General features: G+C 39.9%; 1 protein-coding gene across 11 annotated transcripts in view; it reads left to right on the top strand.

Moving 5' to 3' along the window:
- dmd (dystrophin) overlaps positions 1 to 25,655 on the top strand; it is a 1,835,475-nt gene that overhangs the window by 1,354,139 nt on the left and 455,681 nt on the right. For all 11 annotated transcript variants that reach the window (XM_059650343.1, XM_048540566.2, XM_048540567.2 and 8 more), the window contains 2 exons: positions 15,411 to 15,512; positions 22,915 to 22,999. In XM_059650343.1, the coding sequence (XP_059506326.1) occupies positions 15,411 to 15,512; positions 22,915 to 22,999 (187 nt within the window). The remainder of the gene's footprint in view (positions 1 to 15,410; positions 15,513 to 22,914; positions 23,000 to 25,655) is intronic.

Here is a 25,655-nt window from a genome sequence, read left to right as displayed (position 1 = left end):
ACCCATCCCGTCCTCCCATCTCAAGCCACACCTCCATTTCCTACCTACTAACCTCATCCCACCTCCATGACCTGTCCGTCTTCCCTGGACTGACCTATCCCCTCCCTACCTCCCCACCTATACTCTCCTCTCCACCTATCTTCTTTTCTCTCCATCTTTGGTCCACATCCCCCTCTCTCCCTATTTATTCCAGAACCCTCTCCCCATCCCACTTTCTGATGAAGGGTCTCGGCCCGAAACGTCAGCTTTCGTGCTCCTGAGCTGCTGCTTGGCCTGCTGTGTTCATCCAGCTTCACACTTTATTATCTTGGATTCTCCAGCATCTGCAGTTCCCATTATCTCTGGATTTACAGTTACACAGGATCTCCACTCACTTTCAAACTTACCTGATTTTCTAACCTCAGTAGATCCCATTTTCCACTGTGGTATATTGAATATTACACTGATGTCAGGGTATTTAGTTTACCTTCCTGAAAATGGAATAAGTTTGAAGGGCGTGGTTACTGATGCCAACAGTTTATATTTATTTTGTCAGTTTAAATATATTTTTTAGACGTATTTCTACTTTAGTCACACGTTTTGCTCTTTGACTTTACAACATTTGCTGATGGGGGTGCCATTTATTTTTCAATGGCAAAGACGTAACAGAAATCCTGTTAGAAACACCTCCCTGTCCAGAAACTGTGCAGCTAAAGTGCCCAGCACTGACAAAGAATGGATAGACAAAATGTTGCATTCTTTTTACTTTTTCTCTTCGGACATCGGCATGCACAGACCTTCTTGCCAGTTGCCTCATGGATATACACGTGATTGTGTCAAGGCAGGGCCCAGTTGCCTATGTCCTCATACAAAGGTTACAGTCTGTTGTAGGTTCTCCTTAGGATTTAGCAGCCATTTGTCGAGGCATGTCTCAGTCAAAAGGTGCAACAACATGCCTGCACTGAGGAAGAACATGGGAAGCAACTAATTAGGTTTAAGTGGTACAAACAAGCATTAAGGAAAGAATAATGCTAAGAAAAATGCGCAAGCACAAGAAGATGCACATTATTGGCTATCAGTAATAGAATTCTGGAGTTACAATTGTTCGAAGCAACTGTCATAAGATGGCATGATTGAAAATTATCTGAGCTAATGTATATGGAAGGCTGCACAGTTGACGACACATTTATAGCAGGAAGAGGGAAATTTCCTCCTGGCATATGCAGTTTGGGTTTGTCAGAATGTCTTTTGTAACGAGGTATGGATTGTTCTCTGCATCTTAGGCTGTTGTTGTGCCTCTTAGAATGTCCATAATTCTCATGGAGCTTTTAGTCTTCAAAGGTTCCATATGCGTCGTCTTTCATAAATTTAATCTTTATTAACGCAGCAATCAACAGTTCTTTGAATCTCTCGTTGGACCACATTATAGACTCTACACAGCCGACCACTGAGATCTGTAGAGGTGCTACCTAGCATGAGTTGATGTGTTTATTTGAGAGAGAAAGAAATTTAAAAGCAAAAGCCAAAGCAGGCATAATTTTAATTAGCAAAACCACTTGTTAAAAAATGGGTTGCGGTGTATTGTCTGTCCAGTTTGCCTTGTTTAATTTTTTTCCATAGAAAACAAAGTCAGCATGATATAAAGTGGTCCGTATGTAATGTAACCAGTTAGCTTGCTGTCACCATGTTATTCACTGGTCGAATCATGAGTCAGAATCTGCCAGCTCATTGGTGGCCCTGTCAGTCAGCTGGAATGCTGGTGGTATTCCCACCTCAGCAGGTCATGGAAGCCCTGGCTGTATTTCAGATTTGTCGTAGAGTTCACTGTCGGCACTCTAGATATCCTTCCAAAAGAAAGAGCCCTGAAAAACTTGACTGAGTATGGTGAACATTGCAGGGACTACTCCAGTCCCCGATCAGGAGCAGCTATTACAGAGGAACTGGAGGTAGGTTGCGGCAAGCCTAATGAGAACTATCAGACAGGCCCTCACAAGCCAGGGATGGGGTTTCTTCATCAGAGTAAGACAATGACCTTTCAGTTGGGATAGCCCTTCCTGTTGGCCTGGAGTCTTTTGTGTGCTCCAGAGTGCTTGATCAAGCAGCTTCACCCTACTCTTCCCACTGGAACTCGCAAGAAACCCACCATGGCTACTCATGTCAATCTTTCATATGACAAAAATTCCCCCCCACCACTGAGAAAATGCCAGTGACAGCAGAAATGGGGTCTTAATGGACTCCTAATTACCAACATATGGATCTCACTTGGCCTAATAGGAGGAGGGATATCTAACACCCTCCAAAAACATGCCGCCTATACCATCCAATGTCCACCCAGTACCACCATCACCGCCCCCTCCCGCCACCCCCCCACCCCCCCTTCCCCCACATATCCATAACTCCACGCTCCTGATCAGGTGGTATTCTAGCAGTCACTGGACCACCTGCAAATTGCTCTGCCCTCCCCTCACAGGCCCATCGAGGAAATCTATTACCCAGGGTACGATGAACGCAGGGTGAGGCACCATTTGATGTAAAGTGTTGTAAGGTTCCTTTGGGAAATTCTGAAAGTTGTAACAGGATAAACAAAAGGCATATCCAAAGAAAATAAATAGGAATAGATTGCCAGTACCACCTTGTTTGCACTTCTGCCATTGATTTAGTTTTGATTGATTGAAAAATAATGCTGTCGTGTTTAAACTGGCAATAATGCTTTGCTGTTGCATTAATTAAAAGAACAATTGTGTGACTTATTTAAATAAATAGATGTGACGAATTTTCTGAAAGAAACCCTGGTTGGAGAACTGGAAATCTTATTGTATTCAGCATTTGTTCAGATGCTTGGAATAACAAAGAAAAATTGCAAAGGCATTTTTAGATATAGCCCAAACTGATCAGTGCAATGTATACTGACACTTTGAGAGATTTCCTGTGATAATAGATACTTTCTGGCAAAAAAATGAAGTAGAATGGAACAAAATCGGAGAGTGCTGGAGAAACTCATTAGATCTGGCAGCCCATGGAGAGAGAAACGGTGAATGTTTTGGAGTCCAGCATGACTGTTCAGAACTGAGTTAACTCAAAAAATTAACTCATTCTCTTTCCACAGATACTGCCAGAGCTGTTCAGTTTTTCTCGTATTTTGTGTTGTTTCAGATTCTCAGCATCCACAGTATTTTGCTTTTGTTCAAGTAGAACAGATATTTGCGTGTGAATACATATTCATATCATTGCACTAAATAATTAAACCTGAACTTTCTTTTTCTTTTTCTCAATTCCATTGTCACTCTCATTCATCATGAATGGGTGCATACCCAGGATATCAATTGTAAAAATGTATACAGTTGAGACCCAGGTTGCATTATCGAAAAATATTGTTTGTGGGACATATTAATAGAGGATACTGTTTTCTTGGAGGACTACTTGAAGCTGAATCATTAATGTAGAACACGGCAGCATCATACAACGAGTGAAATGCAAGTTGTCAAGCACCCCATCTTCTTGCGAAAAGGGATTAAAACATAAAATGTTTTTTTTAATACAGTGAATGTTTTCCCATTGTTTTCTGACTCCAGCCATGTTCAGTAAATAATCCTATGGGTTCTGGTATATATTATTCTATGCCAATCCATGGGCGATATTTTTTGCTTTGTTGTCAGTTTCTCGTTATCCAGTGGAATACAAAACAAATATTATATTGTCAGAGCTGCTGTATTTCAGGTGAGGTGTCAAATTATGGCCTAATTTTCAAAGTCAAATGGGCACAGAAAGTTTAAAAGAAAATAGAGGTGTCATGATCCGAGAAGAGGGTAGTGTTAGCCTGCAAAAAAAATATAGATGGCCTGGTGGAATGGCAGACAGGAGGCAGATGAACTTTCAAGCAAAGTCGCATGAATGATTCACTTCATCAGGAAGCATAAGAGGCAATATAAATAAAGCATACAATTTCAAAAGGAGTGCATTAGCACAAAGTTCTGCAGATGTACATGTGCAAATCCTGGAGCTGGTAGATGGGTTAAGAAAACAGTGAAAAGAGCAAATCAGATCCAGGTAGTTATAAAGGGGCAGCAACTCATATTCCGCCTGGGAACCCTGCAGCCATATGGTATCAATGTGGACTTCACCAGTTTCAAAATCTCCCCTTCCCCTACTGCATCCCTAAACCAGCCCAGTGCATCCCCTCCCCCCACTGCACCACACAACCAGCCCAGCTCTTCCCCCCCACCCACTGCATCCCAAAACCAGTCCAACCTGTCTCTGCCTCCCTAACCGGTTCTTCCTCTCACCCATCCCTTCCTCCCACCCCAAGCCGCACCCCCAGCTACCTACTAACCTCATCCCACCTCCTTGACCTGTCCGTCTTCCCTGGACTGACCTATCCCCTCCCTACCTCCCCACCTACACCCTCTCCACCTATCTTCTTTACTCTCCATCTTCGGTCCGCCTCCCCCTCTCTCCCTATTTATTCCAGTTCCCTCCCCCCATCCCCCTCTCTGATGAAGGGTCTAGGCCCGAAACGTCAGCTTTTGTGCTCCTGAGATGCTGCTTGGCCTGCTGTGTTCATCCAGCCTCACATTTTATTATCTAGTTATAAAGGGGCGCCTAGATTATGAGATTAAGGTGGTTATGATAAATCTGTATCAAACACTGGTTCAGCTTCAAATGCAGTATTGTCTCCAGATCTGGGCACCATACATTAGGAAGGAGGCAAAGACAGCTTTGGCAAATAGGACTAAGGAGAATCCAAAGGGATTCTATAAATACACGAAGGACAAAAGGGTAACTAAGGAGAGAATAGAGCCCCTTAAAGATCAGCAGAGCCGCTTATGCATGAACCACACGAGATGCTAAACAAGTATTTTGCATCAATGCGGAGAAGGATAGGGAAGACATAGAACAGGGGGAAATAAATAATGACATCTGAAAAATGCCCATATTACAAAGGAGGATGTGCTGGACATTGTAAAATGCATAAAGGTGGATAAATCCCCGGGACATGATCAGGTGTACCCTCGAATTCTGTGGGAAGCTAGGGAAGTAATTGCTAGGCTCCTTGCTGAGATATTTGTATCATTGTTAGCCACAGGTGGGTTGCCAGAAGAGTGGAGGTTTGCAAATGTGCTGCCACTATTTGAGAAAGGAGTTAAGGAAAAGCCAGGGAACTGTAGACCGGTGAGCCTGATCTCCATGGTGGGTACGTTGTTGGAGGGGGTTCTGAGGGGCAGGATTTACATGTATTTGGAAAGGTAAGAACTGATTAGAAATAGTCAGCATGACTTTGTCTGTCGTAAATCATGTCTCACTAACTTGATTGAGTTTTTTGGAAGAAGTAATGAAGAGGATTGATGAGGAGAGAGCAGTGGACCTGATCTGTATGGACTTCAGTAAGGCATTCAACAAAGTTCTTCATGGTACACTGCTTAGCAAGATTAGGTCACATGGAATACTAGGAGAACTAGCCATTTGGAGACACAACTGGCTCAAAGGAAGGAGAGAGAGGGTAGTGGTGGAAGGTTGCTTTTCAGACTCGAGGCCTGTGACCAGTGGTGTGCCTCAAGGATTGGTGCTGGGTCCACTGCTTTTCCTCATTTAAGTAAATGATTTGAATGTGAGCACAGGAGTTATGTTTATAAGTTGGCAGATGATGTCAAATTTGGAGGTGTAGTGGACAGCAAAGAAGGTTACCACAGGGTACAACGGGATATAAATCAGAAGGACCAATGGGCTGAGGAGTGGCAGATGAAGTTTAGTTTAGATAAATGTCAGGTGCTGCATTTTGGAAAGGCAAATCAGGGCAGGACTTGTACACTTAATAGTAAGGTCCTGGGAGTGTTGCTGAACAAAGAGACCTTGGAGTGCAGGTTCATAGTTACTTGAAAGTGGAGTCACAGGTAGACATGATAGTGAAGGTATTTGGTATGCGCACCAAACTTGGTCAGTGCATTGAGTATAAAAGTTGGGACATTATATTGTGGCTGGACAGGACATTGATCAGGCCACTTTTGGAATACTGTGTACAGTTTTGACCTCCCTACTACAGGAAGGATGTTGTGAAAATTGAAAGGATTCAGAAAAGAACTTACAAGGATGTTGCCAGGGTTGGAGGGTTGGAGCTATAGGGAGAGGCTGAATAGGCTGGGACTATTTTCCCTGGAGCATTGGAGGCTGAAGGATGACCTTAAAGATGTTTACAAATTCCTGAAGGGCATGGATAAGGTAAATAGACAGTGTAACTTCCCTGGGGTGGAGAGCCCAAAACTGAAGGGCATAGGTTTAAGGTGAAATTGGAAAGATTTAAAAGGGACCTGAGAGGCAACTTTCTCACACAGACGATGGTATGTGTATAGAATGAGCTGGCAGAGGAAGTGGTGGAAGCTGGTACAATTACAACATTTAAAAGGCATCTGGATGGGTATATGAATAGTGAGGGTTTATAGGGGTTTGGGCCAAATGCTGGCAAATCGGACTAAATTTCATGAGGATATCTGGTCAGCATGGGTGATTGGACCAAAGCAAGAACTGCAGATGTTGTAGTCACAGTCAATACAGTGTGAAGCTGGAGGGACACAGCAGGTCAGGCAGCATCAGAGGAGCAGGAAAGTTGATGTTTCAGGTCAGGACCCTTTGTCAGAAGGGTCTGAGGAACATAAGTTATGTGAATACATTAGAGAAGCTGGAACTGTCCTCCTCAAAGAAGGCAAAATTAAGAGGAGTTTTGAGAAAAGTGCTCAAAATCGTGAGGAATTTAGAGAGGTTAAATAGTGAGCAAGTATTCCTATTGGTGGAAAGATCACCTGACTACCTGAAAGTGATTGGCTGATGAAGCAATGGCAATATGGGGTAAATCTTTTTTTTAAGGCCCAATTGGTAAAGATCTAGAATCCACTGCTTGACAGTGGGGTAACTACAGTTTCAACTGAAATATCTTCAAAAGATATTGAGACGGTTATTTGAGGAGAAAAAAAATGCAAGATGACAAAGAAGGATGGGTAATGAAACTAGAGATGACACAGACTCCTTTCTGAAGAAGGGACCTGACATGAAACGTCAACTTTGCTGCTCCTCTTGCTGTGTTCCTCCAACTCCACACAGACTACCTCTGACTCCAGCATTGGCAGTTCTTACGATCTCTGGGTAATGGAACTAATAAGAATTACTCTTGCTGAGGATGAATGCAGAGATACAGACATCTTCTGTCATTCTGTAAATAATGCTTTGAACCCATTTGTAAAAGACTATGAATTTCTTCTGGTATTCGTCCAACAGCACCAAAAATTGATTAACTTGCCATTTAGGTTAATGTTGCCTATGGGATCTATTTTGTGCCAAATTGGTGGTTGTTGTACATGGCTACAAAACAAAAATGACCACATTTCAGAAAAGTAATAATTCAATGTACAGATTATTAGGATAGCTAATGGATGTTAACAGCACCATAAATACAAATTATTTTCTTTCTGTTCTAAATTGCTGCAATCCTATAATTTGCAATGTTTTTGGCCTTGTGCCCGCTCATTGTAAATTCCCATTTTATGCAAAACATATCCCAAACAGAAACCTCCATGCTGGATGCTGTTTTATTTTCTTTTTTCCAAGTTCATTCAAAGCCCCTGCACCTGGACTATAATCGGGTTGCCAAATCTGAAATGAAATTTTACTGGAGGTTTCATTTCCATTTCCAATGTTTTGATGATGAATAAGCATTACTATGCTTGAATTGATCAAAACAAATGGAAAAAAGCACATTGTGTTTTTTATTGCAATTATGAATATTCATTCAATTACTGTAGTTTCCCAGCAATTAATATTTAATTCCTGAAAATTTCATGAAAATCTAGAGCTTGTCATGTTTAACGGATGTTGTTATCCATTGCTATCAAGGGTACAATGACAATGTAATGAAAGGTTTTTTTTGCAGAATGAAAAATCAAATGATTGGTCTGTGTATGTAAATACACAATGATGGTTATGGATTATTTCAGTCTTACCTCTGTTCCAGTTTCCCCACTTCTACATGATGCCATCAGGGCCTTTTTTAATTTTCCTCTGCTCTATGGTTCTAATTTTCCATAGTTTTAGTTTGACACTTTTTCAAGGACAATATAATATGTCTACATGGCTAGAAGCGCTTGTGTGTGTGTGTGTGTGTGTGTGTGTGTGTGTGTGTGTGTGTGTGTGTGTGTGTGTGTGTGTGTGTGTGTGTGTTGGGAGGTGTGGGGGAGTGTGTGTGTGTTTGTGTGTGTGTGTGTTGGGAGGTGTTGGGGGAGTGTGTGTGTGTTTGTGTGTGTGTGTGTTGGGAGGTGTTGGGGGAGTGTGTGTGTGTGTATGGCTTGACTCTGGATGCATGAAATATTTGTCCTTGGTTCTGATTAAGTCATACGTACATGTAGTGGCTTTGGATTTAGTAAATCATTCCTAATCCTTGTAATATTTGCAATATAATTTGTGCGAAACTCCACTACTATGCATTAATGATGTATTTCAGACATTTAGGTTAACGTTGTCTGTGGGATCTTCTTTGTGCCAAATTGGTGTTTGTTGCACATGGCTACAAAACAAAAGTGACCACACTTCAGTGGAGCTGTGGAGCTTCAATGACTCAGAATTTCTTTAGGAATCACACAGAGATCAACAAGGATAATGGGCAGTGGGCCAAAGGAGGAGTCAATTGAAGGGTTACTAAAGATTTAATCAAAGATAAAGGATTGAAGGAGAGTTGGTAAAAGAACAGAGACGGATATGTTGAGGGAAGTAATTGTGGAGTTGAATTGATGCAGTGTGTAATAGGGTAAGGAAAAGTTTAGATGAACAAAGGTTTACAGAGGATTGAGTTTGGGAGACTAGTAGGAACAGCATCAGAAAAATGAAGTCAAATGGCGACCAAAACAAAAATGAAGAATATGATGGTAAAAGAACTATGGTCAAAGCAGAAGTGGTGATATTCTAGAAGAGCAAGCTAGTCGCCCTTATGTGAGCAGCAGTAGGCAATTCAGTCCTTTGAGCCAGCTTCACCATTCACTATGATCATGGCTGATCTCCTGTCAACCTCAGTTCCACTTTCCTGCCCATTGTCTACACCCTTCAACCCATTAAGAATTAAAATTTCTGCTTGTCTCCTTCTTGAATTTATTCAGTGTCCACCATATCCTGGGGTAGTGGATTCCATAGATTCCTGACATTTTTACTCTGTTTTAAATCTGCTACCCCTTGTCCTAAAACTGTGACCTCTCATTGTACATTGCCCAAAAGTGGAAAATCTGTTGTATATCTAATTTAACATTTTATACTCCTCAATTAGATCTTCTTTCATTCTTCCAGTGAGTATAAGCTTCAACTGCTCCATTTCTGTTCATAAAATAAACCCCACATCATTGGAATCAGTCTCGTGAAACTCCTCTATCCATTGCTTCTCCTCTCTCCATTTTTGGTCCGCCTCCCCCTCTCTCCCTATTTATTTCAGAACACTCTCCCCATCCCCCTCTCTGATGAAGTGTCTAGGCCCGAAATGTCAGCTTTTGTGCTCCTGAGATGCTGCTTGGCCTGCTGTGTTCATCCAGCTTCACATTTTGTTATGTTGGATTCTCCAGCATCTGCAGTTCTCATTATCTCGAATCAACTATTTCTGCTGCCCCTTCCTTTGACACTCTAGGATGCATACTGTCAGGCCCTAGTTTGACTATAGTCCCAAATTCTTGGTCAGTATTTTTCGCTTGTCATGCTAACTTGTTTTTAAGTTTGTCCTTTTCTTCAACCTCTGTATTACCTGTTACTGTTGGGAGGGTGCTTATGTCCTCCACAGTGAAAACTAAGGCAAAACATTGATTTAGTGATTCCGCCATTTCTCTGTTCCCCACGATTATCTCCCCAGTCTCGTCCTCCTCGACAAACATACATTTCAGGCCCTCCCTTCCCTTTTATATACTTACAGAAAACTTTGCCATCCAGTTTTAAATTTTGCACTATTTAAGTAACCTGTTCTCGAAGCATTTATCTTTTTCATAGCCCTTTGTTGATCTTTAAAACTTCCCAACACTTGTTTGCCAATGACCTTTGCAATTTTGTATGCTTTTGTTTTTGCATGTGTGTTATGTTTCACTTCATTGCTTAGGCATGAATGTTTTTATTTTCCTCTCACAATCTTTCTTCTTCTCTGGAATACATTTTAGGGAATGGAATATTTCCTTAAGCATCTGCCACTGGGTGTGATTAATGTTGTGAGCTATTAAATTAATATATAGTTATTGGAAAGGGGGGTGAACTTAATGGCAAGGATATAGAGTTTGTGTTTCACCTTCACTGCAGAATTGCCATTAGAAAGTTCACTGTGAATTAGCTTATTCTCCGCTTTTTGTATGCATTGAGAATTGCCTGCTGGAAGACTTTGTGAACCAAGCCTTTTCTTTCCAAATCCTTTCATAACAGAATAAGTTTGTTTGTTGTTTGGCTGTCGCCACAAACTTTTGAGGATAACCTAATGATAAAATGATTTTTCTAAACAAGTAGTTGTAGTGTCATATGAGAGACACATTTTGTCTTGCAAATTGCCCTGAATATTCTGGCCCCTGATGGAGAAGATTGAGCAGAATTTGTTGGAATCAAAATTGGAATTATATTTGAGATTGCTATTTCATCAAACGTTCACTTGAATGATTCTGCACATATTTATTCTGCTAAGGACAATGTCTAAGATCTTCTAAGATGTAGTATTTGAGTGCACCAGGACACTTAGGACCACAAGTTCTCATTCATTTCTTTATCGAAACATCTCACATGTAACACCTGAGACATTTCACCAATGAAACAGATGTTATAAAAAAAATCACCAAGATATATTTTAGTACCTTTCTCTTGAGACACTTACTGAACTATTGTAATGGAATCTGTGCTTTTAACGTTTACGCAATTAGAGGTGAGTCCTAACTGAAAATGGAATCTTAAAACAAATCTGGAAAAGGAATTTGGCAGCAGGAACTGACCTTCCCAGTTTCTAAAGAGACCCTGGTTATTATGTATAAAAAGATGTGAATCCGGGTCTGTGTTTTTAGGGCTCCTGTGGTATGGTGGTAATGTCTATGTCTCTGACCAAGAGATCAGTGTTCAAGTCCCACATGCTGAGGAGGTATTCAACAACATTTCTGAACAAGTTGATTAGAAAATAATTTGGTGGTTTCTGATGGTTCTTGTGGTGCTGTTGCAGTGTTCCAATCTGTGAGCCAGGAGGATTGGGTTCAAGTCCCACAAGCTCCAGAGGTGTTTAGTGACATTTTGAACAAGTTGCTGAGAAAATATCTATTACACATTTGTTAGTCTGTGCCATCCAGACTGAGTTGAGGAGATTCAACAGACATGTGCCATTTATGGTGAAGTCTGTGTCTATAGCATTCGAGTGTGTGGGAGCTGTAACTGGCTGGGGGTCAGGCCCATTACAAGAAAGAGACAGATGGAGGTTCTTCTTGAAAAACTAAGAGTTTTAAAGGACATTGTGACTGTGATTATTAAACATAGTCTATATGGAATGCTGAGCCAATCCATAAGATCTGTTTAAGTTGTATCTGCCAATTAATGTGCAATTTATCATTGATAATCAAGTGTACTTTTATGTATCAATTCATCTTTTATGTATGCTGATTCTGAATTTAGACTGGGGAAGGTTATTTGTCATAGTATTTTGCTTTGATTCTTGTTTGTTAAAACATCTTTTGTGTAGACTGTGTAAATTCGTGGCTCGTTTTCACCAGTAACTAACTTGTGGTTTGTTTCATTAAAAAAATACAATGTTACTGGCCTCCACTGAAATGATGGGGGCAATCTTCCATGAGCAGAATGGGTCTCCCCTACTAGCTGGAGACCAAGGCAGTGATAGGGCAGCATTTTCCATGGAAAACCAGTTGGCCTGATCTTCTGCCTGTCAGGTGGTTCTGAGCGTATGTGTCAAGCCAGTTCACTTTTTAAAGGTAAAAGGGGATGGTTATTAATTGTTTGTGTACAAACACATACACTAAGGGAACAGCCTGGGCAGTGGCATTCAGGAGGTTTGTAAGACTTCATACAAGTAAATAAAGTTACGGCCATGGAGAAGCTTCATGTTTTGGTCTCTGATTCACCATCAGGTTTGAATCTGCTAATCACTGAGAATACCAGAGGATGTTCCTCTGGACTTGTGGTCCCCAGAGGAGAAGTCCTGCCTACCAATCAGACGCTCCTTCTGTGTTGAGCAATGTCATGTAAGAGGCTGTGGCTGCTAACAGAAGAGCAAACTTTAAGTGCAAGGACCTAGGAACAAGAAATGTAATTTGTGAGGAGTTGTTTCCAGAAGTGGGGGAGGTTACAGGAGAGAAGAGGGCAGAGTGGATCAAAAGCAAGGACAGGGTTATGTTTCTTAGTGTCCAACATCTCTTCCCTGCCTCAACGATTAACCTGATTTCTTTGCCTGAGCAACTGAGGCCAATCCCAGCCAACAAACAATAGGACTTCATTGCATTGGAAAGCTGAATATTGGCAGGCCCATCCTCCAATGGGTTAATTCAAGTGATGGCAACCTCAGAAGCTTCCACATTCCTGACTTGAACACTGAAAAGTCTCAATTGCAGTAAGACAGGACTTCCCACCCTCAATTTATTTCCTCAGCATTTCCATTCAGATCCACTAGCACTGACCTAATTATATATTCCTCCCACCTCCAACTTGTTGCTTTCATGAATACAAGATTTCACTTTGAATGCTTTATTGACGTTAACAAACATTATTTCATGTCTTTATGGAGTGATGATTGGAATATTACAAAAATAGCTTCGATTTTTAAAGGGGAATACTGGGCTAATGTGGGTGCTTATATAGCAACTACATAAATATATGCACTAGGGAAATTTTGCAGGGCAGAGAAGTTGGCCATCAATATGTCCATATTTTAGGATTGAAATTGGAGTCCAAAATCAAGTGATAATCCTACATGGCAAATAAAATTGATTCAGGTGATTGTCAATTGCAGATAATCATTTGTAACAACAATAGGTAGATTTTATTTCAGAAACATGAGGGCTGTAATTTTTGTGAATTGTAATTGGACAGTTACAAATCCTTTACTTCTTTTGGGTCTTTTTGCCCATTCATTCATGGAATTTGGGAGTCTGCATCAAGATCAGCATTAATTGCCAAGTCTTAATTGAAAAGCTGCTGGTGCATTGTTTGCTTATCCAAGTGGTCAGGTTACTTTCACAATGCTGTCAGGCTGAGAGCTCCAAGACTTATGCCCTGACGCATTGGGAGGAATGGTCATGTATTTGTAAATCAGGATTGTAAAGGAATTGAAAGGAAAGCTGCAGTGATTGTGTCCAAGGTGGTTTAATGAGTGCACTGCTTAAAGTCAGTGCAAGAAAGTCTGAAGTCCTTCTCTGACTCCAGAAAACACAAATCAGTGCATTGGGTGATCTGCCATCAGTTTCAAGTGAAATTCTGCTTTTTTTTTGGTTTTTCACTAAGGATGAAATTATCACTACAAACGGGAAAGAAGTAATATAATTAGAAAGTGCCATCATGGATTTCAGATGGTGTAATCATTCATTACACAATGGTTTGTAGAGGGAAGAGACTTAATAGATGTGGAAATACATGTCCTGCAGCAGCTCAAGAAGAAAGCACACCACCATCTTTTCAAGAGCAACTAGGATCAGGCAACAAATACAGGCTAGTCAGCGATGCCCATGACCTACAAGTGAATAGAACAAAATTGTTGACACATTCAGTTGTGAATCTTTTGAATGGGAGATTCTGAAAGAAAATTAAGGTACATTGAATTGAGAAGAGAGTAAGAAACTGAATTTACAATTTATTGGAAACAATAAATAATTTTTACGTTGTGATATCTCCTTGCACTGTGCAGCTTCATTATCACTATCAATCAAAGTGCCTTTGAATTGTTTTTGACGAACCAGTTACAATTATTCTTCTCTCAGGTGTCATGAGAACTAAACCAGAATGTGTTTTGTTTGCCTTCCTTTCCTATCAAGAATAAGATGTTAGTCATTAATTAGAAATGGAAATGAGACTTTCCAATGGTCTTACGAAATTTACTATTCTCAACAGTTCATGTTGCCAGATAGCATGCTCAAGAAATTTTACCATTGAAGCACAGTAGCTAAAGAATGCCAAGCTGATTTTGTTGTGGCTTATGGTATGGTAAAGTATCTAGAAAGTAATTTGACAGTTCTGTACATCATCAAAGTGCAAATGCAAAATGATTTAATTATTTGAATCAGTGAAAGTCATTGTGAAGCTGTTGTTCGCTAATGAAGTTAAAGTTAATTTTTGTCACAAGTCAAGATCTGTCACCCTACTCTTTGTATGTCAATGGTGAGTTAATATTTCAGACAATTATCTATGAATTTATTAAATTATGTATGCATTTTCCTGTATCAAAGTTGACTGGATCATCAGGATTTTGAACATTTTTTATGTAACAGCTGGTGATGAGTGTAACGTAATGTAATATTTTTATTTAGGTCCAAGTTATGAAGAGATTCTCACAAACATTCATTTATTTTCATTAGAGAGAAGACGGCAATAATGAAAAACTAATCCAGACCTCAAAATGCTGAGAGGAATAGATAATGTCAGTGTAAACAGGTTGTTTCATTTAGCAGCATGCATACAGCACTAGAGGATATAGGTTTGAATTTAATGTGCCTCAAGTGAGACTAGAGATTAACAGAATTTCTATTCACTGACAATGGTAATAGATATTTGAAACAGACTCATGAAAAAAGTGGTTAATTAAATTCTTCAGTGATGATTTAAAAAACTGTTTAAGAATACGATTTAAAGACTTAGATCATCGGATACATCAATGCAATTGATGGTTCTATGTTCTTAAGACCTTAGAAATGTTATCCAGGGAAAGCAATTAATTGGGTTGGAATAATAAGAGGTGTAGTTTCGATCAACTCTGTGTGCTTTTGGTGAACTATCTTTAAGAGCTAGGGAGCATAATTGGCACATTTATATTCTGTGAACGAAATTGACTAGATTAGATGAACAGCTTTTTCTAATTCCATCTATTCTCATGTGATTTTCTCATATCTAACTTGGTGAATTTTAGGTGTGAATTGAATTTGAAAACTTGCTGAAAAGGTGTCATTGCTATTGTAATCGAGTATAATTGAATTTGAAACTCCTACCTGTTCCTGCTTAGAAGTGAGAAGAAAGTAAGACAGATATTTTTGAAACTATGGTACATTCAGGATTTGTTCACAATAACTATGTTGAGGTTTGAAAAACAGAAAGTTCTTCCAAACTCTGATGAGTAAAACAGCTCAAGCAAATTGTTAGAATATAATCAGTAAGGAATGATCTGTCATTTGTAAAAGAGTCAACACCTAATAATGATTCTGTTGATCATTTCAGAATGATGTATATTTTTAATTGTTTTCTGTTTTTAGGAGGTAGAAGAAGGAGTATTAACCAAGCAGGCTGATGTGGAAGGCATACTGTTCAAGGCACAACACTTCTCCAAGGAAAAGCCCATCCCTCAGCCATTAAAGGTAATAGCACCTTGCATACAAACGGTTTGTTATCAGAGATTTGTTAAATTGTCATTATTTATTTTAATCGTGTAACTCGGACAGCAAGATTTTATCAATTGAAATAAGAGCAGTCAGATCAAACTGATAACTATAAAAATGATGAATAATTCAAATTTAATTTTAAATCATCATTTTAATATGTTGTCTTTTGGAAAATAATTTACTGTTGGAGTATATTCAGTAACTATTTGATGAATAAGTACATCTTGCCCTGAGGTGCAAAAGGAGAAAAATAACTGGATTGCAACAATGTGTAAGTTACATGCAAATACTGTACAGTGTTCAGTTTTTCTTATTTCTGCTGAAGTTTGTGCTGTTTTTCTTTCAATGTTTAACAAAACTCAAGCTGTTAATTCTTGTAACAGCTTGTGTGAGGATGTTTTGCACCATAATATGAACAAAACAAAACACAGCAAAAGCAGTTCAGATCATTGACTTTTTCAAAGAAACAGAACCCAGTTAGGCATTTGGTTGAGAAAGAGAGTTTTACGGAAATTTAAAGATATAAGCAATGACAGACTGGAAAATACACTTTTGTCCTCTCCATTCTGTCTCACAAAGTAGCAATAAATTGTGTATCATGAGAGAGAGGTTCCCCATGCCACCCAAAACCCATACGATCTCTTGAGAGGGTGAGATCTAAGATCGTACCCGATTAAGGCTGAGGAGGACGGTATTTCAAACATTTATCCCTGACTCCCCCGAGTTGATCAAAATTAAAATCGAGAATGACTCTGGTTCTGATTAGTGTCGTACAGTATGTACTTATTGCTCTAGCCAGAAGGCAGGCCCAATTTGGTATCGTCAAGTAGTTTCTGGCAGGGATGCCGGAAGTTAAATTAAACTAAGAAGCAGATGATTGTGTGTTAATTAAGGGATAATTGGGTGCAAACTGAGCAGGATCTAGGACATGAGGGTACATCAGGGCCAGATCTCCAGAACATCCAATGTGCTCAGGTCAAAGCCACGCCACTACACTTGGGTTGGGGTCCAGGGGCGCAGGCCATCAAAAGAACCAGCTCATTCTGTTTATCCCTACTTCTTGTAATAGGTTGTGTGTACAGGGATCCAGGAATCAGAGTGTTGGAGCTCTGTAATATGTAAGTTGAAGTAAATCTCTGCAGAAAGGTACAAGGCTGGACTCTGCAAAACTCCCTTTTAGTTTCTGATGTTTGACGAAATTCTCACTTGAAATGGATGAAGGACTCCAAGTTAAACTGGGACAGGGAAGAAATACCAGTTGGAGGGCAGCAGGCCACAGCTGAATAGAGACGAAGATGTTTTTATGCTGAGCATTCAGGAGATTAAATAAGAAAATGGAAATGCCTGGCCAGGTATATTATATAGCTGTGGCTTATGTTGCTTCTTTCCAGTCTTCCACTTTGAGGTCGCACTATGTTTAGCTTTATTTTCATGCAATTGGAGAATGGGTTTATTGTTACAGTAAAGAGAGAATTTTTCTTGGAAAGTGTTTCACATTAACTGGGTTTTGTTGAAGAGTAATCATTGCTCTGGCACATGAATTTAAGCAGCCAATTGGTCCACAGCAAGCTTCTTTGAAATTTAACGAAATGACCTAATAATTTCCTTGTGGTTTTTCAGAGGCTGTGTTTCAAGTGTCATTTCATCTGCATAAAACAAATGTCAGGTGCATTTTCCAGAAAAATATGATCTGTCTGTTATGATAAGTTCATTATGAACTTACAATTATGAAGCATTTAATTACCGTCAGTCATTGCAGAAGCTGTTATTCCAAGAAACAAACAAAAATGCATTAATGAGAAAAAACTTGTTTAATTGATTTGTTATAAACTTTAACAGACTTTTTTTTAAAAAGTAAGGTTTCTGCAGCTGTGTGTTTACTACTGTAGAGAAGTTTAGAGACTTGGTGGCAACATGTTGTCATTAAGTAAGAAGCCCAGCTGTATACTTAGCAGTTTAGTGATTCAAGACGAGGTTAGTTCTAACCTGCACCAACAGTAGCCAGACATCTGAAAACACAGTTTGAGTCCAATGAAATATTTCTCGTACTACAAGTAATATGAATTATCAATTGGAGAGGTACAGTACTTTCAAATGCCATGAATATACGGTGCTCATATTAATCAGTCTTCAGAATAGTTTTGGAGTCTACCATATTCAGCTATTTCACAATATTCAAATTGTTTGCTGTGTTGCAATCCAAAATGGAAGCTTACATTTATCCCACTAATTCTACAAAAGCAAATTATCTGGTCATTTTTTACTTTGCTGTTTGTAGGACCTTGGTATGCATAAAAATACTGTCTTGTTTCCTTGTCTTATGGACATACTTAATTAGTAACTGAGAACTTGAAATGCCATGAGCATGTGAAAGCCACTATGTAATAAACCTTTTTTTCCCTGTAATGAATTCTATGCTGCATGCCACAAAATGTCTGAGAGTAGGCCATAAAAACTTGTTTATGCCAACTTCATGTCCATAATTTATTTTAAAATACACCCTAGTAAATTACCGTCACAAACAGCAGATATAATTCCTAAAGACCACAAAACATGTGCCCAAATTACTTGATAATAAAATGTGAGGCTGGATGAACACAGCAGGCCAAGCAGCATCTCAGGAGCACAAAAGCTGACGTTTCGGGCCTAGACCCTTCATCAGAGAGGGGGATGGGGGGAGGGAACTGGAATAAATAGGGAGAGAGGGGGAGGCGGACCGAAGATGGAGAGTAAAGAAGACAGGTGGAGAGGGTGTAGGTGGGGAGGTAGGGAGGGGATAGGTCAGTCCAGGGAAGACGGACAGGTCAAGGAGGTGGGATGAGGTTAGTAGGTAGCTGGGGGTGCGGCTTGGGGTGGGAGGAAGGGATGGGTGAGAGGAAGAACCGGTTAGGGAGGCAGAGACAGGTTGGACTGGTTTTGGGATGCAGTGGGTGGGGGGAAGAGCTGGGCTGGTTGTGTGGTGCAGTGGGGGGAGGGGATGAACTGGGCTGGTTTAGGGATGCAGTGGGGGAAGGGGAGATTTTGAAACTGGTGAAGTCCACATTGATACCATATGGCTGCAGGGTTCCCAGGCGGAATATGAGTTGCTGTTCCTGCAACCTTCGGGTGGCATCATTGTGGCAGTGCAGGAGGCCCATGATGGACATGTCATCAAGAGAATGGGAGGGGGAGTGGAAATGGTTTGCGACTGGGAGGTGCAGTTGTTTGTTGCGAACTGAGCGGAGGTGTTCTGCAAAGCGGTCCCCAAGCCTCCGCTTGGTTTCCCCAATGTAGAGAAAGCCGCACCGGGTACAGTGGATGCAGTATACCACATTGGCAGATGTGCAGGTGAACCTCTGCTTAATGTGGAATGTCATCTTGGGGCCTGGGATGGGGGTGAGGGAGGAGGTGTGGTGCTACACTTGTCCCCACACCTCCTCCCTCACCCCCATCCCAGGCCCCAAGATGACATTCCACATTAAGCAGAGGTTCACCTGCACATCTGCCAATGTGGTATACTGCATCCACTGTACCCGGTGCGGCTTTCTCTACATTGGGGAAACCAAGCGGAGGCTTGGGGACCGCTTTGCAGAACACCTCCGCTCAGTTCGCAACAAACAACTGCACCTCCCAGTCGCAAACCATTTCCACTCCCCCTCCCATTCTCTTGATGACATGTCCATCATGGGCCTCCTGCACTGCCACAATGATGCCACCCGAAGGTTGCAGGAACAGCAACTCATATTCCGCCTGGGAACCCTGCAGCCATATGGTATCAATGTGGACTTCACCAGTTTCAAAATCTCCCCTTCCCCCACTGCATCCCTAAACCAGCCCAGTTCATCCCCTCCCCCCACTGCACCACACAACCAGCCCAGCTCTTCCCCCCCACCCACTGCATCCCAAAACCAGTCCAACCTGTCTCTGCCTCCCTAACCGGTTCTTCCTCTCACCCATCCCTTCCTCCCACCCCAAGCCGCACCCCCAGCTACCTACTAACCTCATCCCACCTCCTTGACCTGTCCGTCTTCCCTGGACTGACCTATCCCCTCCCTACCTCCCCACCTACACCCTCTCCACCTATCTTCTTTACTCTCCATCTTCGGTCCGCCTCCCCCTCTCTCCCTATTTATTCCAGTTCCCTCCCCCCATCCCCCTCTCTGATGAAGGGTCTAGGCCCGAAACGTCAGCTTTTGTGCTCCTGAGATGCTGCTTGGCCTGCTGTGTTCATCCAGCCTCACATTTTATTATCTTGGAATCTCCAGCATCTGCAGTTCCCATTATCTCTGCCCAAATTACTTGTTCATAAAGTCACATGATGCTAACAAGTAGGAGCTGGAATAAATCTTTTGATTCCTTGAGCCTTCTCTGCTATTTAATAAGATCATGGCTGATCATATATCCACACATGTGCTATCCCCATAACCCATGGATCCCTCTTTGATCAAAAACTTGTTTAACTCAGTCTTGAGTATACTCAATGAACTAGCTTTTCCAATCATTGCTGAAGAGAATTCCAAAGACTTCACCTTCACCTTAAATCACAGATTTAAACACTGGATGCCAACTTGCCCAACAAGAAATATGCTCTAAACATGAACCCGCTCAGAGTCTTAGATGCTTCAATATATGCATATCTCATTTATCTAAAGTTCTTTGAATGTAGGCAGAACCTGCTCAACATCTCCTGCTGTGACAACATCATCTTCAAAACAATCAGCTGACAATGCATGTATATCCTTTCTTAAATGAGGGAAACAGTACTGTAGAGTATACTGAAGGTAGTCTTGCCAATACCTTATAGCATTGTAATGAGACTTTAGCAACTGTATCAACGATATCAATGGAAGCAATTTGAACAGATGACCAAGTATCATTATTTTTCAGATGGTCTCATTAGGATTGTTTGGCTGAGTTCTAAAAGGAATGTTGAATGTCTAAGTTTTGCATTGTCTCCCAATTCAAAACTAGAGATTCCCATGGCCCACAACTACTCTCAGGTGTCATAAACTGTCTTCTAACCAGCAGTTCAGACACTCTCAAAACTGTTAATGGTGTGCAATGCCACCCTATGCACTGTAACCAACAAAGGCCTGTGTGTGCCCTGTACTCTGTGGCACTCTCACTATTACATTTTGCTAACTTGAAAATGATCTATTTAACCCAACACACTGTTTCCTGTTGACTAGTCAATTCTTTCATCATACTAATATCTTAGCTTCAATATCACAAGCTCATAGCTTGCATCGTGACCTTTTTTACATGGCCCCGTTTTAAGGTCTTTTCTCAATCACAATGCACTAAATCTACTGGTTCTCCTTTGAACATGCTGTTTGCTCCATCCTCAAAGAACTCTAATAGATTTCTCAAACATGATTTCCCTTGTATAAAACCATGTTGGTTCGTCTTTACTGTATTGTGCTTTTCTATATTTCTTGCTACTGCTTTCAGCATTTTACCAATAACAGACGCTATGCTCACTAGCCTATACTTTCCTGCTTTCTGTATCCTTGCTGCCTTGAATTGAGTTGTTACATTCAGGATTTTTCACTCCGCTGGAACTTTTCCAGAATGCAGGAACAGCTATTCCAGAGTATGTATATGATAGAGTTTCCTGACTCTACTATATGACTTATCATGTATCACCAAGTGTGATTTCAGCTTCCCATATCAAAACTACTTCCTGATCATCATGTAAGCCTCACTCTATGTCAGTGTTAGATCAGCTTGTTATTAAGTAAATTAATCATCTTGTCTTTTCCAAACAATTGGAAGCATCTGTTTGTTGTTGTTTTTCCTGTAGAGCTGTTTCGGAGTTGCTCTCTAAAAGCTGCAACAGATTATGCCAATTTATGCTTCTGTCAGGAACACAAATTTCAATTAATTTTAAAAATTAGTATTTCACAAATGCCATTTAAAAGCCTCTAACTAAAGATAAAAAGTAAGCAAGTAATAATTTATAAAAATCCTATAACTATGCTAATGTCCTCCTCTTGTTCATGAAGGCTCCACTCAGCAATTCAGTTAATTGCCACCAATATACAATAAACATAAGGATGTAATTAGGATAAATCATAAAAGCTTTTCCTTGTTACAACCCTTCAGCCTTTTTACAATATAAGAATGTAATAATCCCTCTGTCAGATGCTGCCACTATTTTCTCCCTTGACAATGTACGGGGCATTTGAGCTTTGGTGAATCGTACTTTGCACCATCTCCAAGGAATAGTCTACCTTGAGATAGCTCTTCTGTGGGAAATTTCTAGAATTCACCCTAAAGATGTTTCCACGTGCGTATTTAAATTCAGGAAGATAAGATCTTGAAACAACTAGGAAATGGACATGCATCATCTCATTTTGGTGCGATAAAGAATCTCTTATCTTGAAATTTGCTGTGAAACTGTGCGAATGAAAAGAATGAAGTATAAGGGAAAAGCTATTAATGGTGGAAACCTAAAACAAATGGAAAGATTAATAAGGGTCCAGAGGGAAAAAAGTCAGGTTATGCTGTCTCAGCTATGTGCTGTTCAGTTAGTTGTCAAGGCTCTGTGTTTTAAGTCATTTTTTATGAAGAGTTACTGTACCTGCATTAATATTTGTCCGGTATTAATACTAGGCTTATCAATCAAAGTCCTAATGTAAAAAAAAGTTGCCTTTCCTTAGGAAATATGTTTCTGTTACTGTTGTTATGTTGGTGTCCAGCTGATTAAGTTTCAATGTTGTCAATTTTCCTACCAGCATAAAATAAATTAGAAAAGAGTGAATAATCTGTTAAAACTACACCTGTAAACATAGAGCAGTTGTTAGCATTTCCCACTGATCTCTGTGCACGGTCAGCAGTATGTTCATATAGCTGATGATCTCTTACAGACACAACCGTTACTTAGAGCAGTTTGAATGATTCCAAGGTACACATTTGCACCTGCACTGCTCGGCAAGGTATTGCTAGTGTTTTATTACAAATGTGAATAATAAAAGTTGGTTGTTAGTGATGTTCAGCATTTATACACAAAATATCTCATTGAGTTATTTGTTGAAGAAAACAAGGAGTCAATAAATATCTGTCATTTACCGTCTCATCAGATGGTGGCTGAATAGACTGTGTTGTGAGTCTTAATGTGATATGAAGTGATGGGGAGAGGAGAATTTTGACTCTGCTGCCAAGAGGGTGTTGAGCACATCTTGGGCAAACCTGAACTTTTTCAGCTAATGAAATAATGGTTATCTCTCAATATACATCTGCAATGTTAATGTCTGATTTTCACACTGTAAGGAAAATAACTGACCTGTCCAGCATTGCCTGCTAATTACCACTCTAATCACTACAAATAATGGAATATAAAGTGCTAGGCTGTATGCACCAGATTGTTAAGGTTTATATTTTACTTTTTATATTTTAGGGAAAAATTGAAGATCTAAATTCTGACTGGAAGAAGATTAACACACTACTGCACGACCTGAAGCAAAGATATCAGCCTACTGCTCGTAAGTTAACTACTACATTTGTGATCCATTATGGTAATCATTAGATCATCTATGTTTCTCATAATTGTTTAGGATCTTGTTAGGTTCAAATGTTCATTAGATTTATTAAAAAAATATATTTTGGGGGTGTGCCAGATCGTTGGAAAATCAAATATGTTTCAGTTTTGAATTCAATCTTTGTGCAATGTTCTAGTTACACTTTTTTTATTTATTGATGAGATGTGGGCATCATTGGCTGGACCATTATTTATTGCCCATCCCTCAGAGCGCAGAGGACAGTTAAGAGTCAATCACATTGCTGTGGGTAGAGTCACATGTCGACCAGCCCAGGTAAGAATGGCAGATTTCCTTCCCTCGTGAACCAGATAGATTTTTCCTGACAGTTGGCAACAGTTTCATGGTCATCACTAACCTCTTATTTCCAGATTATTTTTGAATTCAAATTCCACGATCTGCCATGGCAGGATTTGAACTCAGGTTCCCAGAACATTAACCAGGCTTCTCATTTAATAGTTCAGTGATAATACCACTAGGTCATTGTTTACTCAGGCTGAGATGGCTGAAGGTCTAAACAAGGCAAACACTTTTATTATGCAAGAAGCAGCTTGTGAAGGGACTATCTCCCTGGTCACAGCTTGCTTTGTAGATTCACATTTTTCTGGGTGAACTATGACTTGCCAGTTTGAAATATATTTGCATAGTCAGTGAGTAATTGTTTGATCATTTAATATCATGTTTGAAACTCAGGACCTTCTGATGTGTAAAATAATAGGAGACCAAATCTGCCAGCTCAGGAAGTAAAACTTCACACTGGCAGTAGGAAAAGAATTCTTTACTCATTTTCCTTGTTGAGAAAATGTTCCAGTATTCAAACTGTTTCTGTTGCAATTCATCACAGATGATCAGGTGAATAAAACATTGTTTGAAAGCATAGTTTACATCTATGGATTGGCTCATATGAAATGAGAAATGGACAGAATTTTTAAGTCAGAAAATTAGATAAATGGTTCAGAATAACAATAAAAATTGCATTGCAACAAATGTTCAGATAATTGCTTTTAAGCAAACATTTGAAATTGGGTTAGAAATAATTGCAGAGATGGTTGCTGCTGAGAGATAATGGGAACTGCAGATGCTGGAGAATCCAAGATAATAAAGTGTGCAGCTGGATGAACACAGCAGGCCGAGCAGCATCTCAGGAGCACAAAAGCTGACGTTTCGGGCCTAGACCCTTCATCAGAGGTTGCTGCTGACTTTGGCAGGAAAATGCTTGAAGCATTTATGTGAGATTCCTTTCATCTATAGTTGCCTTTTTGTTAAATCTTAAGTGGGTTACCAGCAGTCCTAAAATAGCTGGAAAAGAAATGTTATGTAGGTACATTTAAATGAAAACCAATGCAGCCATGTGGCATGCCTTTTGTCTGTTGTGTTAATACAGGCAATTATGGTAATCTAGGTTGTGAAGTTTAATGAAATAAATATTATAACTTTAAATCTGGTCCCCAGCGATTTGTAGAGTTGATCATTATTTTGAACGGCGAAGTGAAAGAGAATTATAAGTACAATGAATGGATTCCAACTTCATTAACAACAGTAGTTATTTTGTAAAGAAATAATTGCATGTGATACTGTTAAATACAGTCTGGCTAAATGAAAGTGACAGAAACAAATAGCAGCCTGCAGATGCACCACAGACCAATCAATACTGGATGGTAAAGATCATTTTATAATTAGCTTTATCTTGAAAACATATTGGTTCATTATGTGTAAAGTTATACAGGAGTAGGATTGTGTTAGTCTGCAAAATACCCTGTACTCTGTGTGTATATCGTAACAACACTAGCACCGAAGAATGAATAGCAATGTTAAAATTATGTTAATGCATGTAATAATGTGCGTACATTTTTTGAATAAGATTAAGAATTACAAGCAAAGAATGTGTAATCTGTACAAGAATGTTGGAACTATTGATAAGTGACATCATTAAAGACATTGATAAAAACTTGGCAATAATTCGAATTGATTACATCTGTCTTGAATGAGCAAATATAGGATTCTCTTTAACTACTGCTGAATTTTCAGCTTTGATCTGATGCACATTTTAACATCCAGCCGTGATGTTTTGAGTTGAATCAGTCGCCTTTGATTTAAGGTTTTTTTTCAAGGTCAGGCCCCAGAATATTCGTGATTTTGTTTTCCAGTTCCACTAACTTGAGACACAAAATGATATACAAACTTACATAATAAATCTTTCAATTTCAATTTCAATCTGTTGCCAAAAAACTACTTGACTACTCTCCTGAAGTCATTGAGAATGTGCACTGTGGAATAGGCTGGGATTGTACATGGGAAGGGCTTGTGCTGAAACTTCAGTTTATTTGATTAGAAGAAGGGAATATTCTAATACAACATGTGCAATTTACTGTTGTGCTGTGATTGTGTTGGGGGTGTGTGGTGAGGCGAAGGGGGGAAGTGCAGACTTGTTCTTGTTGCTGTTATTACGCTGTACAGACTGGATCTTAAAACTATCAGAAATCAAATTTCTGTGACACTATTTACAGAGGTTTTAGACCTTGGACAGAATATTATTCCTGCTATTAGAGTCCACCTTCCAGCCAATACTGAGTGCTAGTTATTGGAATCACTGTGTTTGAAG

The sequence above is a fragment of the Stegostoma tigrinum genome, chromosome 12, assembly GCF_030684315.1.
Source record: "Stegostoma tigrinum isolate sSteTig4 chromosome 12, sSteTig4.hap1, whole genome shotgun sequence".
NCBI classification, from domain to species: Eukaryota; Metazoa; Chordata; class Chondrichthyes; order Orectolobiformes; family Stegostomatidae; genus Stegostoma; species Stegostoma tigrinum.
Note: the sequence above shows the minus strand (reverse complement) of the source record. Positions and strands in the feature narration are given on the sequence as shown.